We start from the raw sequence: 18,789 nt of genomic DNA on the forward strand, positions 1-18,789 counted from the left end.
AACCAGCTACTGGGTCATCTGTGGCATAAACAAAAAGTAACAAGCAATCACTTCTGGCTTCTCTGATATAGTCCTCCTGCTACATTGCCAATGTGAAAATGGCAAATTAATCACTTTTATTACTGATCAAGTCATTAGTGTAGCCTTGTGGTGACTTTATAACTTCACTACTCATTATCTTGTCTACTTTGTGGATATTGTCTTTGCTAGATAGCTAATTGCTAGCTACATTATAGTTTAAAACATAATAAAACTTTAAATATTGTCTAAATCACTGATACAGATTATTAGGCTTTTTTTTCTTTTCTTTTCCCCCCCTGATTATGTCTTTATGGTTGCATGTGTGGGAAGTTTGTATGACAAAATAATAAATGTATTTAGGAGTACATCTACATTTTAAAAATCATTTAACTATTAACCCAGCTTGCTGGGTTAGATCAGCTTCATATTGTTCCTTTTTTTGTATTCTGTCTATCTCTCTGTCTCTTCCGCACCTCTGGAGGCTTAGGAGAGCATGCAGGTTTGTCCTTCCCTCCCTCACTTCCCTCGGCCTGCTGGCTAGGATAAATACTCACAACTGCTGCATTAGCACTCAGACGCCGCATAGGCACTGTCACAGCAAACAAACCTTTCAACTCTGGCTCAAGCTCATTTGTTTGGCTTGGAATTAACAGGCAATGGTGGGGTGGTAGGTATGATAAAATAATGTATAAAGACATTGGCATAATTGTGAATTAGAGAGGATGGTTGTTAATAATAATGCATATGTTTAATTAGGTCTCATCCTTTTGAAGCCAGAAAAAAAGCTACTTTAAATATCATTCATTTAAACTAATAGACACAGCACTCAAGGTTACCAATGCTGATGTCATATTTTCAATCATGACTCCCCACTGATGTAACACTGTTCATTTTCACTCAAAACATGTAAAGATGCCATGAATGCTAAGATCATGGCAGAATGGCAGCACTGACAGGTTAGCAGCACTGAAAGAAGACCATCTTAGACTATGTTTCTCTCTTTGACTTTATTCCCTTACAGAATTGACTATAAAGTATGTTTTTAGGACTGACAATTTATCATCATTACTGCATGCCATTACACTAAAACTGTACGATCAGAAGACCCTGTTAGTCCCAATATGGTATTAATTTCTTCCAAGTCTATTTCTCTTGTGGTCACACATACAGATTGGACTGATTAAAAAATTTGGCTAGGAAACCTACTATCATATGGGCCTCCTTAATTAAAAACTAAGAAGGTTTAATATGTATTTTAGTAAACTAACTATAGAAAAATGTTTATCTGCATTATATGTTTTATTCTTATGGCCGGAATGTCATCAAACATACTTTTTCAGCTTCATCTTACCTTTAGCTCTAAAATTAAAGCAGTTGAAAGTATCAAGCCTTTTTCTTTTTCACTTTGCTCTTTAATTCTCCTTTATCTATATCTTCATCACAAACCTTCCTATCATCTGAAACTAGCATAAACAATCATGACTAGCAGATTCAGACTTAAAAACCCCTTGGTGATGATTACTTAATCAAAACCTTTGCTCTTACCCCTGGGATGCAGGCTACCAGAGAAGGTCATCTTGATACAAAATCATCAGCGAAACTTTAGAGCATGTCAAAGACTATGCTATGAAGGTAATTCATAGAAGTCTGAACATCTTGTCCCTTTATCGGTGGTTTAACTAGGATTCTGGGCCCTGGGGCAAAAAGCCTATAGTCCTCCGGTTACCATGGGAACCACAGTTGCCTTCATCCTCCACATGTTTTCTAGCTCTTCCTTCAGCCCTTGGTATTTCTTGAGCTTCTTATGTTCCATTTTACTGATGTTGCTATCGCTTAGGATTGCCACATCTATCACTAAAGCCCTCTTCTGCAGTTTATTCACGACTGCTATGTCCCGTTGGTTATCCATTACCATCTTGTCTGTCTGTATCTGGAAGTCCCACAGGATTTTAGTGTGGTAATTTTCCACCACCTTTGGGGGTATATCCCACTTAGACCTTGGAACTTCAATCCCATACTCAGCACAGATGTTCTGTACACTATGCCAGCCACTTGGTTATGGCTTTCCATGTATGCCCTGCCTGCTAGCATCTTGTATCCCACTGTTATGTGCAGGATTGTCTCAGGGGCATTTTTGCACAGCCTACATCTGGGGTCCCGCCTGGTGTGGTAGATGCCAGCCTCTATTGATCTCATGCTCAGCTCTTGTTCCTGTGCTGCTATGATTAGTGCTACTGTGCTGTCTTTCAATCCAGCCTTTTCCTGCCATTGGTAGGATCTCGTCATATCAGCCACTTCCACTATCTGTCAGTGGTACATATTGTGCAGAGGTTTATCCTCCCATGATGGTCCCTGCTGATCCTCATTTCCATTCTACTCAGATTTCTGCTGTCTAAAGTTCTCACTAAGCACTTTGTCACTTGGGGCCATCATCCTGGTATACTCCTGTGTGTGTGTTTATATATATATATATATATATATATATATATATATATATATATATATATATATATGTGTGTGTGTGTGTGTGTGTGTGTGTGTGTGTGTGTGTGTGTGTGTGTGTGTGTGTCAGTGCTCTGAAGGCATGCACTCATGCAATGTGCCTTGCATTCATTGTCTATGATAGACTTCAAATTCCTGTCTCTGGCATTTCAGTGGGCAGAACATCCAGCCATTAAGTTTCTCCTGTCTTCTGAAGTAAGCATCCAGTTTAGTCTGTTTAATTCAGCCAACAGCTTTTTATTTTTACTTCTGAGCGCTGCCTTTGTACTTGAATTGACTTGTGCTTGCCTTTGTGCTTGAACACCTGTACATCACATAATACATATAATGTTAAAGCCTCGTCTAATGTTAACCTAAATGCTTATGCTAAATTACCTACTTGGATTGCAATAAATGTCATATTTAGATAACACATTGCTAGCCAAATTAGTATTTTTCAGTGATCCAGTACTATGCGATGCATATATTCTGATAAAATTCATAATTGTTATAACTGTCATGTTTTAGGACTTTACGGTTGCTGTAGGACCCCCCATTCCCCCAGCCCCTCCCACCCCCAATATCCAACTGCTGCCCTACCAAGTAGTTACATTACTGTCCTCCATATTGTAGATGGGCTGAACTCATCAACTATTCCTCCTCCAAGAAGCCTCAGCCCTGAAATTATGCCAAATGGACAAAAATGAAGATAGAGAGAATGTCAGCTTGCTTTTAAAGTCGATGAATAACTGTGGTTGACATCTAATTCAATGATAGGGAAAGTCCAGAGCAATTGATTCTCCTGAATTGCCATGACAATATGGAGCACGGCAACATGGCACCTGAGTAGAACCAGAGCACAAATGTTTGATGTTTCTCTTGGTGGGGAAATAATTTTTTCATGCACCAATAGCATCTGGAAATGTCTTGAGAGGTGATTCAGAAAGCAGATATGGGTAGCTTTTTTGGTTTTCAAATGGTTTTACATAATTAGACTTTAGTTCATAAATGAAACACATATTACACAGGCCTATAAAAAAGTTTTTTGACAACTTTTTAGAGTTTGGAGCAGTCTACATTTTGCAAAGAAATATTCCTTTAACTGGAGAAACAGAGAAACCTCTCATTACCCACATCTCATAAAAGGTTTCTTTACAGTGCACTTCTGTTCTGCACATACTTCGTTACATATTTTGTTGTCATACAGTAATAAAATGAGGATATCCTTGCACTTTCTTTGCATTCTTTCCTTTCAGTGTAGAACATATGTGTAATAAAGGCTGCTCTGTTCACATCCTTGCTTTGATTCACATTCTGATAGATCATTTTAAAGTGTTTGCCCAAATTTCTGTAACAGTGGTCAACAGGGGAGTGGAAAAATGTTTATAATGTTGATTGGCCATTGAAAGATTTGTGGGAGCACTCTGCAGTCTGAAAAGCATGACACTCCATTCTCAAATTCCAAGAGAAGGAGAGGGCCTCTCTCTTCCTCTGGCAAAGTTGCTGACCTCCATGGGCAATTTCCCTTCCCAGTTGCTCCCTGCATGCCCCACTTCCTGCAGATTGGCTTTGACTAATATACCTGGCAGAATTCAAACAGAAAATTGTCAGAAAAAGACTGCAGTATGTGGCTTTTTTCTTTGATGCGACTGTAAAACAAAACTATTTGTATTTGCTTTTAGTTCCTAAATACGCTAGTAGGCTATATTCAATTGGAAATCCAACCAAGATTACATACAGTTTGTGTTACTGTTTTTGTTATTTTTATGTCAACTTGATAAGAAGTAAATAGCTCGAACTAAAGTATGACCAATGTGTCCCAATTTATGTAAGAGCTGTCAAGAACTATTTGTGTAATTATGTTATTTGAGTAGTTGTAACTAGAACAGATATGAAAGAAATGATATAGAATCCAATGTCTATATCATTTTAAGTGAAAAATGAATCCATTAGACTCCCTTGTGCTCTGTGGGTCTGCAGTGATATAATGGGATTTCGAACACCATCATCTGCTGCCACTGAAGATCACTGTTGCTCTAAGGTATTTTCATTGAAAACAATAGAGAAATTAACTTCAGCTCTATGCATCTGTTTGAATTTCCTCTGAGGCTCTCCATAATGCTGCAAAATGTGGTGGTGTCTGAAAAGTAGATGCATGTTTGCCTTTGCCCTCATTGACTGGAAGAAATGTTTTGTGCTAGGATCTAATTATGTGTGTCTCAGCTCAGGAATCTTCACACTTGTTTCCTGAAACCTAGGAGATGATGTTTCTTGAATATCAACAAACATTAAGTTGCATACTGTAACACCAGGATTCAGGATTATGAATGCAAATACATAAGTTGTTTTTTTATTAAGCATGATCCAGCAGATGAAAACCAAAAAAAACAAAACAAAAAAAAAAAACAGTTCAAGTCAAAATACCAGAAAGGCAGAGAATCAAACAAATTTTAGGCAGAAACTAGGAAAACCCAAACACCAAAAGGAAACACTGAGAAATGGTGTGGAAAGACCCAGCAAAGACAATGATGATTGCATGGGTTATGGAACAGTTGAGTTGGAAAGGGTCTGGTGAAGGCCAGGGAATGTATGTGCACAGGTGGAACCTTCATGAGAGGGACATTGTCAAGGAATGCTCCTCGCCCCATGAGTCACGTAGTACAGCCCACTGCATGCAGGGGGATTTACATGTGTATTATTTATAACCACGCCCTCCCAGGATTGCACACACCTGCACAGGGTTTACTGTGTAATGTTTGTCTATTTAAACCCCTGTCAGTGTGTGCACCCTCATTGGTCATTGTCGCTACTTTGTGTAACTGTCTATATATGTAAACAACGCTGTAGCTGTAATGTCTGTTTGTGTTATTACCATTTCATGTGTATGTGTTAGTCATCAAATGTTATCATGTTCATCTTGGATGTTGTATGCGAGTGCTACATTTGTCGTCTATGTTTAATGTTAATAAACGTCTTGCACCGTCGAGGAAGTCTGTGCGCCTTGCCCTGCACCCTGCGTCACTCGGGCCAGCAGCATTACAGACATGACATATGTTCTTGTTATCTCTAGATCAGGAGCATACCATACATGAAGCATGATCTGCATTACATTTACATTTATGGAATTTAGCAGACACTCTTATCCGCAGTGACTTACAAGGTGCTTTGTCATTTACTCATACAATACATCCTAGCCAGTAGAGTAAATTAGAGTCCAATATACCAATAATCTAGAATACTGTAGAAATACAGGGAGAAACCTTCATAGTTGCAGTATTTGCAGCAAGAAGGTTTTATTGTAGATGAAACAGAACTGCACAAGAAAGTCATTTATGAAGAAATATGTGTAGGAAAGCAGGGCCTTTCTCTACTGGAGTATTAGTCAGCTTATTCTCCATGTTTGCTTTCAGTCTACTTTAAAGCTCAGTCATTACACCTTTGTGCTCTAACAACCACTGTCTTCAAAAACACTATTAAAATGTATAAACATTGTTGCAGCATTTGATAATAAATGGTAATAAATTAATAGAAATCAACTTAAAATTGGCACAAAATATGTGGTGTAATATATGTAAATGTAAATACGGTCCCTTTTTTTTGTTTAGAGGTGCTCTTAAAATTCATACCAGCCATAGATTAAAACGCTATGCTTTTAACACCTGTCTAGTTGTCAAAAATATAAACAGACACTTGACCATGCTCCTTCTTAGGAAAAAAGGACAAGAGTCATTATAAATATAATGGTGCACATTATCTCTTTGTACCAGTCGGTCTTTCTATTTTACACCTTTTAAAAAGGAAGCTGTAGGAGCTATGCAGGGCATTGCTGCAAATGCACAGCACGGTAGTGATATTCCACCATCAAAGGAAAGCCCTGGAGCCAAACTGAGAAGGAGTAATTAAAGAGCATCAGCATTATTTCCTGATGTTTTCAATTCAGTAGTTAATAGCTGAGGCATTTGGTCTCAAGTGAAGAAGAGCAGTTTCGCACTTCTGTCCGGCTCCCAGGCTCAGCATTTTGCTCACTGTTCCATCACAATTCTGGCATCACTGTGACACTTAATTAGTTTATCCAGGTTGAGAAAGGCATCCTATGTGATTGCCTTAAATTGAAAAGCCAATACTTTGACGTGAAGAAAACTCTTCATAAATTAAATGCATTTAAGTCTCCCAGTCAGAGATTTCTTCCAACCTTCAAAGGCTGAATGTGAGGTGTTCTGTATATGCATGATCTACCCAGTGGCTATTCATAAAAAACCTCAAGCCCAAACTGTGATCCACCCTGCAGTGGCTACTGTCACAGTCCTGACCATGCTATTACACCATATCTGCCCACTGTAGACTTCCCACCACACTGGACCTCCAGACGGGAGCTTTGATTTCATGGCTTCTAGCTTGAACGCGTAGGCTCTTATTGCCTGTGTTTTTGTTTGTTTGGAGGGTCCTCTGACTGTTTGGGAGTGAAGAAACTGATTGTAAATGACAATCACCTTTGACAGGCTAATGCAAGCTCATTATATAAATCATTTTAATGAGCTGACTCCTCAGGGATTCTGCAGTAACTTCAATTTAGCATGGCAGACCCGTGAGTGTCCTCTTGGGATTACTGATGGATACACACTTTTTACCATATTCCCTGTTGAACCTCAATAGATAAACAAAAGTGTGACATTTTTCATCAGAAAATGAGACTCTGTGGCACAAAAGTAAGCAAGGCTGCAGCTCACTATTCCCAGTCTGACCATGCTGCTATGGCTGTACACACTTCTCCTGGCATAGGATGCAGCATGAATAAAATATTAACTCGGGTTCAGCAGCCCTGGCTGCTCCAATCAGGGCTATGATATTGATGTGCTCTCAAGAGCCTCTTAAATGTTTCTCTTGGTAATCTGACTCCGCCCTCTGGCTCCTGTCATCTGTTGCCTAATGACTTTGTAAAGACAAGAAGCAAAATGTGTGTGAATGTGTGTGCAGCTCTGTGAGTGTGAATGTGTGAGATGTGAGACTGAGCTTGTGTTCCATGAAGCATGCTGGAGGGGAGTGGTTAAGGATTCAATGACATTTTTGTTTGTTTATTTGTTTTTAATTATATACGGACATGGACATTTTGGATTGGTCCAAAATCTAATTTTCATGATTGCTTAATCCATTTGGCTTCCATCACTTGCTGGTAATTGTCCACAGTGTGTAATGTGATCAAGTGCTTATTTTGCTTGCATCTGACATTTTTCATCGAGTGTGACTGCTGGTCGTTGTCCTGCAGTAAATGCACTCTTAAAGGACTTCATTGTGACAATTGCCCCAGGTTATCTGTATCATGTGATGCATTCCCAGTAGAATGTATGTACTTCAGGATGACACAGTCATTGTGCTCATCGTCAGTAGTTAGAAATGACAAGTGAGCTGGCAAGCTGTTAATGGTCAGATCATAGTGAGGACTGCTTACTGCTGGACTGCTGGTCAGTGAGCACAGCTCTGTAATGCAGTCACAGTCCTCTCCAGAGGCCTCAATGTGGGTGCCAGTGAATTACACACACAGATATGAAATAAAAAGGTGTTCATCTATTTTAGAGAGTCATTTACCAGCCAGTGATGCATGGTCAGGGAGCCACTGTCCATGACTTCCTGGAGAGGCTTCAGAGCAGTTCCTCAGGCAAACTTTTGGCCTCGATTTACAATTAATATCCCAGTGCATACACTAAATAAAAATCACTGCAAAGCACACTGTTAACATTAGAATGCACAAAGGCATAAAGGGGGTTAGAATGACCCATATTGAAAAGACGGTTTGCTACGTTCCTCTTCTTCTGATTTCTTCAGATTTTACTGATTCAGTCTTTTTTTTACTCTTTTTCAGACATTGTTCAGTTTCTGCATGTATAGACAGTAAAGGAAGGTGAAATAATTTATCACAATTTAAACACACTTTTCTTCAACTGACTATAAATTTAATTTGTATTTCACTACTGGCAGCTTTTGTAGATAATGTAGCTATGATCTCACAAAAGGTTTGAACCTTTTTTTTTTTTACCTTTGGCCAGATTTTAGCTTGCTTGTGTCCGATTCTCTCCTCTCTGGTGGCCTCTCTGTAGTCTTCCCATATTTTCCCATTACCTCAATGATGTGGCTGTGAAGGTGAGGACTGTGTCATGGCTGATACTGGATCTGTGGAGTGGGAAGACCTTTTCCCATCTCTTTCAAGGACAGCCGTCATCCTTTTAAGCACTAAGTGGGCAACCACATCCAAGAGATTGTAAAACAGAGCCAGTGGCCATTTTCTTGGTTGCCTCTTAGCAGTATAGCTGCCAATTATCCGCTCTGTTACATTGACAACTACTTTTGTTAGGTTGTAAAACAAAACTATCTGTGATCTCTCCTTTGCACTGCTGTTGTCCAGTGACTTGTCATGGTGCAGAGCTCAAGGTGCATAGCTGATTATGGTAATGTTATCCTTGAAGCCAAATGCAGTGCTGTAAAAATGGTGAGTTTTGTAGGCCTTGGGTGTAAGAGGAATGTCTGCAGCTTGCCAACAAGGAGACGTTGTTCAGGAGTTCTCCAGCAAGTGGAGAAATAGAATATCCTAAGAATATTGAAATATCTGTTTCAAAAATACACATATTATTATTCAAAAATACAGTAGTTGTAGACAATTCTTTACATGAACAATATGTCTGTGCCTGCAGTAAAGTAGTAAGTTGACAGTTAAGTGTTGAAGTCTGATGACTGTAATAAATGCTACAATAAAAAAATATGTAGACAAGACCTATCAACTGATATTCTTTGAACAAAAAATTTAACCAAGGTAAACAATTAATTAATAACATCAGTTTAGAGCAGTTTTCTAGTATAAAACTGACCCTTTTACAAAACTAGTAGTTCAAAAATCTCTTTTCAACACAAAATATATGAAATTGACATGGTCACAATGATTTTTCATTAATTCATGCTGTGTCAAAGACTGAAAGATTCTTACTGACAGTACTTGTCAGAAATACCACGGTAAGGTAAAATTCCATAAGAAATGCATAGAGGTCATTAGGTTACATTCACACAGCAGATAAAAGTGGTCCAAATCTTATTTTCTTACCAAATCCTTTTTTTTTTTTTTAGTTTTTAGGTTTTTTAGTTACAATATCTCAAAATGGAGTCAGCACTAACAGCCAACAGCCAACAGGTCATGTTAATCTTCACTAAAGGTACAGAAACATCACCCCAAATGAGCACTGTTGCCTCACTATGCCAGCAAATCCCCCCTCAGTGTTGCCGTCCATCTTTCCTTACTGGCAGCATGAAATCATTACAAATGTCAAGTTGGATTAACTTGAAAGTTGCATGAATTCCAATCTGGCTGTTGCAATGCCTCGTATCAGATACGAATCAGATTTCAGTAACACATATGAAAGTATCCCAATCTGGAACTGAAAATTCGTTGTCTTTTTTGCTATTCACCCTGCCATACAATAACCACATTTGTGTCACATATGAAGAAAAGGATCAAATTTGGGACACTTTTACCTGCTGTATGAACATAGCCTTTGACCTCCTTTACAAAGACTTGAGGTAGTGAAACAAAAATGTTAATTTTTCAGAGCCTTTGACCAACATATGTAAAAATGACATTGGTATGGTTCACAATCAAGGATTTCAAAGAGTTAAATATCAATATTGGTAAAAGATTACAAAAATAATACCTTATCATCTCAGTGTGAGTGCCGTTTATGCATTTGAGAGTATATCGTTGTAGAGTAGATATGTGTGAATGGTGTGTTCTCCTGTAGCTCTGACAGTAAATGTTGCTTCTGAGTGTGTCTGGCTCCAGCTTGTTATATGTTGTGTGAGGGCAGTCGTAGATGCTTGTGGGTTGTTACTAGGAAGTGAGAGATGGTGGAGTGTAGGCTGATTGCATTTGTCCTCCACAGCCGGAGGTTGAGGTGCAGTAGTCATCAGCAGAGACTGCTGATATCATCTTCGAAAGGTCCAGGCCTCCTTTCTCCCGGTAAGCCGATGTGAGGCCAACAAGATAGAAAACGGTATTCATGTGTGCCATTCTTCTTCAACTTTGTCCTCTGGGACTTCTCTGAAGGTCCACACTGTTGAGTGTCATCCAGCAAGGCCCATTTGGCTTCAGTTTTGGCACAAATCCTGTGCTACTTCTCCAGCTGAGATGTGGTGGGATATGCCTTTTTTCCACTTCAGAGAGGTGTTTCATATTTATTTACAGGCCCCTTTTCATATTGTCTCAAGAGAAGCTGCTGTTGCCACATACATATTTCTAATGTTGTTGTGGGAGTGTCCTGTTGTCAGCAGATTTTCTTTTAATGTCCAACCTCTTTTTCCTGTATGATTATAGTGTACAGAGAGGTGTTCTGCCTCATACTGCACTTTTACTCACTGAGCTCACTGCATTCAGCAAAACTACTGTGGAAATTATACAATTTAAATCATAAATAAATGCCATTGCTGACTTAAAAATAATTTACAAGAGCCTGCACATGCTTTGACAGAATAATAAACATAAAATTAATTCAATAAATCACTCTTTTAAAATTGTAAATATTATGAGTTGAACTCATGTATTGAAAATCACACTTTGATGACAAGGTCTTTTTAACTTTTAATATGACTATTAATTACTTATGCTTTAAATGTCATCATATGTCTTTTATTTTGGCTTTGCCTTCTCTTTTAATCACTGAAGAATAAAAGATGTTCAAATTAGCATGTGTGGGAAAACTTGATATTGAAGATCAGTGGTCAGCAGAAAAGGAGAACAGAACAGAGAAAATGTGCTATTACAAAAGGCAGTTTGCATAGAGCCTTTCTACAGGAATAAGGTCGTTAGTTTACATCCAGCTTTGTTCAGGATGAGAACTAAATGGTTTATAAAAAGAAAGAAGAACATCTTCATCATCCATCTTACTGATAGATATTCTCACTTGTTTTGATATTGTGCAGAATTATACACTAGAAATGTCTCAATATCAGGTGTTTGGGCTTACACACAGCTGATTAGTTCATAGGTGGCAGCCCTCTGGTGTCATATTCCATGTGGGTGTGATCTGTTCCACATAATTACACCTACTATTACTGCATCATGTGTGGGGAGAGAGAGGGAGATCCAACGAGTCCCTTCTGGTGATTAATGTAGGTATGCAAAAAAAGTGGCCACTGGGGAACGTCTGGAGCATAATTACTGCAAAGTGTTGAGGACCGTGAATGCTCCCTGCCTCCCTCACAGCAGCGCCAGTGACAAAAACAATTAAGGTAAAAAAAAACAAAAAACAACAACAACAACAAAAGGTTGATGTTAGAAATATCTGAGTTTCAGTTTTGTTTTGTTTTTAAGATTTGTGAAACTGTAATTGGAGCAGTTTGAAAGGGGACTTATGGCCAATAGGATGCGCTGCTATAAGAGAAGAGTTCTGAATTTTCCATCGTAATGGAGTGGACACAAGAGCTCTCAAGTAATGCAACTGGCTAAGAAGGTTTCATCCTACAGCCAGCACCTGAGACCAGGACTGCACAGCTGACCATGCTCCCATAGAGGCTAGTCCTTCTTTTCTGCCAGTCTAGAGCAAGTGGTAGTCTTCTTCAAGAGTGTTTCATGTCAGTGTCTTGGAGAAAACATACACTTGCCTTCCCAGCAACACTCACATGTTGGTGACTATTGTGCAAAAGATGAGAACTAAAAGGGAATTAGTTGTGACTAATCTTGGGGGAAAAATCTGGATGAAAATAATAATGAAAAACATGAATGTTATCAACAGCAGGTTTTCCCCCCAAGAAGCTGTTTAGTCTATGGAGTGGTGAAAAAATAATATGTGTTATGTATTATATGTATTAAGATGTATTACAGTTTAGTTCAATTAGTAATAGGTAAGACACAAAATACTCTAATTCACCAGCTGCTGTATTAGAAAGATCTACCTTACACATACACCCACTGGCCACTTCACTAGGTACACTTGTCATTGCCTGGCTGAGAGTGACCTATGTATTCAACAACAGCCTGCAATGGATCAGTGGTGAGAAAAGTGGTTGCAGACTGGCAAACACAAGCTGGGGATGGCAACAGGGAGCAGTCCTAGTGGGTAGGACTTTGGGTTATCAATTGGAAGGTTGTGGGGTCAAATCTCAGCTCTGCCATACTGCTGCTGTTGGGCCTTGAGCAAGTCCCTTCAGCTTCAGGGAAGTTGTACAATGACTGAACCTGTGCTCTGACCCAGTCTCCAAAAAAACTGGGAAATATGGGACAAAGCATTTCATTGTACTGTATATGTATATATGACATATAAAGGCATTCCATCTGGCAACAGTCTCGAACTGTACAGTTACTAGGTAGTTATAATCAAGTGGCTAGTGAATGATGATTAGTTATGGCTATTTCTGTTTTAAAAAGAAAGAAACTGAGGTAAAATTATTCTATGCCTATCTATCTCTTTCTAAATTAAAATAACAAACATGGTGTATACTGAAGGACAAAATTAATTAATGTATTTTTCTTTTGAACAAGTCTCTTAGAACCAGTGGCCAAGCACCAAAGGTACTACATGTCTGCATTTTATTTGGCTTCATATAGATGCACTAATATGAGAAATCTGGACTGATTCCTGTAATTGATATTTCTATACCCATACCCACCAGTGTCAGACCTTTAACCATATCACATTAAGACATGACTAGGAAGATGCCAGGTTAAAACTTTATGTCTTTAATATTGATATAAAAATAAACATTTTTTTTATAATGATAAAACTGCCTACCTGTTACTGATTTTACTCTGCATTCTTAATGAGCAGTAGGGATCCATTCTGTAGTCATAGTGATCAGTAATACTGCTGTGCTAGTTTGGTAGTGTGAGAACTTACCAGCTTGTTTGACAGCATCATAAAGGTTGTTTTTATGTTTCCTGGAGAAAGGTCACTGGTTTTGAGATGGCCCCTGCTGGAATAATGAGTTCAGGGTTTGCCACTCCTCTAGGCTTGCAGTGCTGTTTTGACACAGTGGTTTGCAGGCTGTTTCATTGCACTTCAGGGCTGTACTTTATTTCAGACAAATATCCCATAACGGCAGGCCAGAGGCCAAACACGAGTGATGATGTCTATCTCTGGATGCCTTCCAACATGGCGTTTGAGTAATGAACTGAATCCAAGCCGAATTGATCTTGGGTTAGTTGTCATCCAGTTGTTACCCTTTAATAGGAATTCATTTTTTCCCTCCTCACAGAAAGAAATACTCAGCCTTGTATGTGTGTGGTCTAAAGTATTAGTTTGCGTGCCTTTTTATGATGTTGCAGCATAGTATTGGAAACACAAGGGTGGGTTGTCACTGTATGCTATAGACAGGATCCCCAGAGGTTTCTTGCAGTGGGCACTTGAATGCCAGCAGCAGCTGTCCTCGGGCTCACATCTGGCTTCTGCTGCTCGCTCCTTTCATTTGATCTCTGCGTCTCCTTCGTGGAGCTCAGAGTCAATGACATTTCACCCTAATAGAATAGTGTCTGGTGCTCACTCAGCACCAGGTCATAGAGCACACGAGGGCCACGTGAGAGGGTAGCTTTTCCTCAAGCCCTTAAAGAGGATGGCATGTTGTTCATGGAGCACAGCTATACAAAAACAGCAGGGTCTTTATAAAGAAACAGAAGGTCTGTGGTAGATGTGGTTGGGGACACTTGGAAAGGCTTGAGAGATGTCCTTGAGACTACCTGGAGTGAAGCAGAATTTGGTCACTGGCTGGCCAATTTTTTTAGCATAGCATAAAAGGGCAGGTGTTTCACTGTGTATAAAGACTTTTTAGGAATTCTATGAATGCGATATTTATAAGGCTGGCTAAGCTCTTAGATAATAGCCATTTTCATAAACCCAATTCAGAGACATCCAACACAACCGCTTATCTATGTATTCATGACTGGAACAAAAGGAGAACTTAATTAATATGGACACTGACTAGAAGCAAGGTGTTTCTGAGTTCGCTTAAAAAAGAAATGGTAAGGAATCCTTCAGTGGGTGTGCAGGAATGTTGCAGTGCTCTATTGTGTGTGTGTGTGTGTGTGTGTGTGTGTGTGTGTGTGTGTGTGTGTGTGTTTGCGCGTGTGCATGCTTGTGTGTGTGTGTGTGTGTGCGTGTGTGCATGTGCATGCTTGTGTGTGTGTGTGTGTGTGTGTGTGTGTGTGCGTGTGTGTCCAAAACACTGTGCACACAACACACAGAGCACAGAACACATTTCAACTAGCCACTGCCAAGGCTCCTCACCTCAAAGAAAAAGAAGAAACAAAAAAAATGTTTACCAGACACTGTCTGTAAATGTGTGTGTTTTTCCATAGTTCATTGAAATTTGCTTTTTGTTTCATTTTGCTGCAGAGAAATTCAGTGCCTTGCTACAGCCTTGATGAGTGTATATGAATGTACAATGACATATGTAGTGGTTCTGTTCTAAAATACCATGTTGACCCCTGCAGGTGACCTGGTGTCTCGCGCCATGCATCACCTACAACCCCTGCACATCAAGAACCCTAGCAATGGAACACCGGTGCACCAGAGTCGTAGTGGAGCCATACACTGGGAGCCAGAGGCTCTCTACACACTCTGCTACTTCATGCACTGCCCCCAGATAGAGTGGGAGAACCCCAACGTGGAGCCTTCAAAAGTCACCCTGCATACGGAAAGGTGGGAGCAATTACACGGCAGGGAATCTCATCATTTTTGCCATGTTTCTATTTCAGTGATAATAAAGAGTAATCAAAGGTGAAAGCTGTTTCAGAAATCCCAGTTTAAGCTGGCTCGAAGCTCATTGCTGCATAAGATCCTCTCTCTCAATGCCTAGAGGCTGTTTTAGGAAGTTATGTGGTCAGCACAAAGCTAATTGTAGAACTCAAGGGACAGGCAGGAAGGTTTGGATAGTTAAGATGTTTCCAAGGTATCTAATGATGATGTTTTACCAGCTGGGACTCTGTGCCCCTCCCCTTCCTACCAGTAAGCTGCAGAAATGGGTGTTAATGGAAAGTTCAGGAAAGCATCCACCACCTGCTGTGTTGCAGTGCGGTTTGACACACATGACAGAACGTCTCTGGACAGCTGAAATTCAGATGTGATTTTTTTACATAAAAAAAGGAACCTGCTGAGGAAACCCACGCATTGCTCCACAGTACAGACAAGGCAGCATGACCCTCCTGGAAAGAAAAGCTCTATTTTACACAAGGAAGAGGATAATCTCTCCCAGAGATAGTTAAAGAGAGGGCGTGAAGTGAAAATAAAATATAAATGGTAGAGGATTCACATACAGAAACAGTAAAGCAGGAGGAGGGTAAAGACCGGAATGAACCACCAATAAGGAAGCAGTGGTGGAAATGATGACACACAAATGGTGAAGTGGTGGTGAGAGAGGAACAAAGTGAGAAAGAAAAAGAAGAGCTTAGAAATGCATGTAAAAGGACAGAAATAGGGAACTGTAGAGTGGTTAGCCAGGCAGTGGTTGGTGGCTGCAATTGGTTAAGACTTGGTTCATGTGCTCAGTGACATTCCTTCAGCCTCTTACAGAGGTCTTTGTCACCACACACACACATACACATACAAACACACAAACACACACACACACACACACACACACACACACACACAAAGTGTCTTTTTTCCAGCCCTCCTCTGTTTTGATACACCTCTTTTTATGTCTCATTCTATCTTTCAAAGAACCTAATGAAAGTACCAACCAACATACCTGTCTGTTGCAATTTAAAATGATCTCACAGAATGAATGAGTTTGGTCAAATCTCCTTAGATTTACATTACAGCTTTATCTTTTTTCAGAAGAGGTGAGCTCAAAACATCTGACAATTTCAGTGAAATAACTTGGAAAGAGTCAGAGATTTCCAGATTTCTTACGAAATCCAGAGTATACTAATGTTTTAGTATACTAATTGTTTTTTTTTTCAGAACTTGTGAAACCACAGTTGTTGTTTTTTCTGGAGGCCTATTTTTCGGCTTACCCTTGAGAAGAGACAACTCCTGTCCTCGGTACAGTGGCTCTGGAAGAAGTGCTTCCACATTACAAAGTTGACAAAACACAGCCACGTCTTATCCACCCAGATGGGGCCTCGCTTTTTAATTTCAGAATTGGATGGCTAAAGAAATGCCTCTGGATTCAACCATGTGCTCCATGTGCTCCATGTGCAGACATTTTTTTACAGGGTGGGGAAGGGAGCAGAGCGTTAGTTAGTCAGGCGAGAAGCTGAGAAGGGTTTGCCGTTTGTTTTGGCGGAGCACGGATTCTTGGCAGGCTCTCCTGCGGTGGGTTGGTGTCTAGGGAGAAAGGCTGTTGATTGTGCAAATCTAACTGTAAAAACGCTGGTCATGGAAAACATATCGGAGTGAGAAAAATGTTCACATTTGTGTAGTACAATTTAATGATCTTGAAATGACTTTTTATATGTAGCACTGTTCTCTGTGTTTGGGTTACAGTTAAGGGGCCATAATGCCTCCATTAGTTCTGACTCTGAGACAAGGATTTATATAGCTAGCTTTTTTTGTCCCACACATTGCATACTTTTAACCACCGGTGGGTGTGTGCAGCATATGAAACCCAATGTATCAACATTTTCACTGTGTTTTCTGGGCAATGTGTAGGTGGACAGATACCGTGAAGCTGTTGTGTTAAGGAAAAGCAAATAGCCCAGCCCATTTTAGAACCTAATTCACACTTGTGCATGTATGTATATGTAGTGTGCGTGTGTGTGTATGATGTTTTGGTATGTTTTTCTGTTGTTTTCAACTCTGTGTGCATATATTTGTTGGTCTGTTGTTTTCAATTTTCTTTAGGAAAAGCACTGACCTCTAAAGCTCATTGATAAAAATCTTTAACTTGATTACACACATTTAATTATTCAAGAATCAGTACCCAAGGCTATTGTTCCGAGAAGAATTTCAACAAACAAAAAAATCAATGGTTATTAAAATCCTAGGTAATACTCTCATATTTAAAATAAGCTGTTGTGGTACTAAAGAATAACTTCCATATAAATATAAACAACCAAACAAACATAATCAAACAAGTCAAACAATGCAACTAAACATTTTCCCCTGCCAAATCATTTATAATGAATGTTGGTCATTAATAGTATGCAACTACAGTTCTTCCATTCAGACTGAAGACTCTGACATGAAGAAAAGCTGTGTTTCGTATTTAGCATATTATTAGCCACACAAATTAGAGGCAGCTTTGCACTTGTAATTAGTAGCAATAGAAATCCCAGTGGTATGTTATCTTCTATGGTTCTCTTCTTGACCTGCCAGAATCTGCATGCAAATAGAAATGCTGTAAGATTCAGTTCCAACAACAACATATGTTTGTAAAAAGAAAAAAAGGAATGAGTTTATAGAAGATTTTGAATAGGTACTAGAAAAAAAAAATGCACACTATGTTTCTTCATGATGTTTTTGATAAAGAGGTGTTGTAAATATGTTCCTGTGAGTTATGCAGGAGCCCACAGCTGTTTGCTGGGTCTTGGCTGTTCTTCACGGAGGGTGAGGCGGTCATCTCTGGCATGTGCCTCTGTCCCCTCCCACAGGCCGTTCATCGTGCTGCCGCCGCTGATGGAGTGGGTCCGCGTGGCCGTGGCGCATAGCGAGCACCGGCGCAGCTTCTCCGTGGACAGTGACGACGTGCGGCAGGCCGCTCGACTACTCCTACCTGGCGTGGACTGTGAGCCGCGGCAGCTGAAGTGAGTCCTGCCTGCACACGCACACGAGAGCCTGCCACAAACCTCACATGTGTGCAAACTTGTGCATTGTCTATACGCAGGTGTGTACTCGGGCACACACAAACGGATACAGACATGCATGAATGTTTACTCAGAGACATGCAGACAGGCACAGACATGCATTCAGACACACAGACATGTACGCAGACATGTACAGATGTGTACTCAAACATGCACAGGCGTATTCATACATGCACAATATGTATTTAAACATGCACAGACATATGTAGGATATGTTAACATACACCCAAAAAATGCTTGCACACTGACAGTGTACTGCAGTGACATGAAGATGTTTATGCTCTCTCATTTTCAATCTGGGGTCAGTGTATGGAGACTGACAGAAAAAAAGGGACTGAAGTTTTGTGCCTGTGACATTATTTTTAGTGTGAGAAAAATTAATTCAGTCAACAGTTCCCTCTAGAACACTCAATGCAATTACAGGGATAATTAAGTTACAACACTGCCCAGCAATTTTGGGACAGTGGGGAGTGCCAGAATTGTTTCCTAGATGGAGTAAAATTATGCAATATGTG

The 18,789-nt window shown here is 39.8% G+C and overlaps 1 protein-coding gene across 2 annotated transcripts in view; it reads left to right on the forward strand.

Moving 5' to 3' along the window:
- Positions 1-18,789, forward strand: part of btbd11a (BTB (POZ) domain containing 11a) — a 109,750-nt gene that overhangs the window by 73,684 nt on the left and 17,277 nt on the right. For both annotated transcript variants that reach the window (XM_027002218.3, XM_027002219.3), the window contains exons 3-4: positions 14,960-15,167; positions 18,062-18,214. In XM_027002218.3, the coding sequence (XP_026858019.1) occupies positions 14,960-15,167; positions 18,062-18,214 (361 nt within the window). The remainder of the gene's footprint in view (positions 1-14,959; positions 15,168-18,061; positions 18,215-18,789) is intronic.

This window comes from Electrophorus electricus, chromosome 11 (genome assembly GCF_041902795.1).
Source record: "Electrophorus electricus isolate QZ-2024a chromosome 11, ASM4190279v1, whole genome shotgun sequence".
In the NCBI taxonomy this organism is placed as follows: domain Eukaryota; kingdom Metazoa; phylum Chordata; class Actinopteri; order Gymnotiformes; family Gymnotidae; genus Electrophorus; species Electrophorus electricus.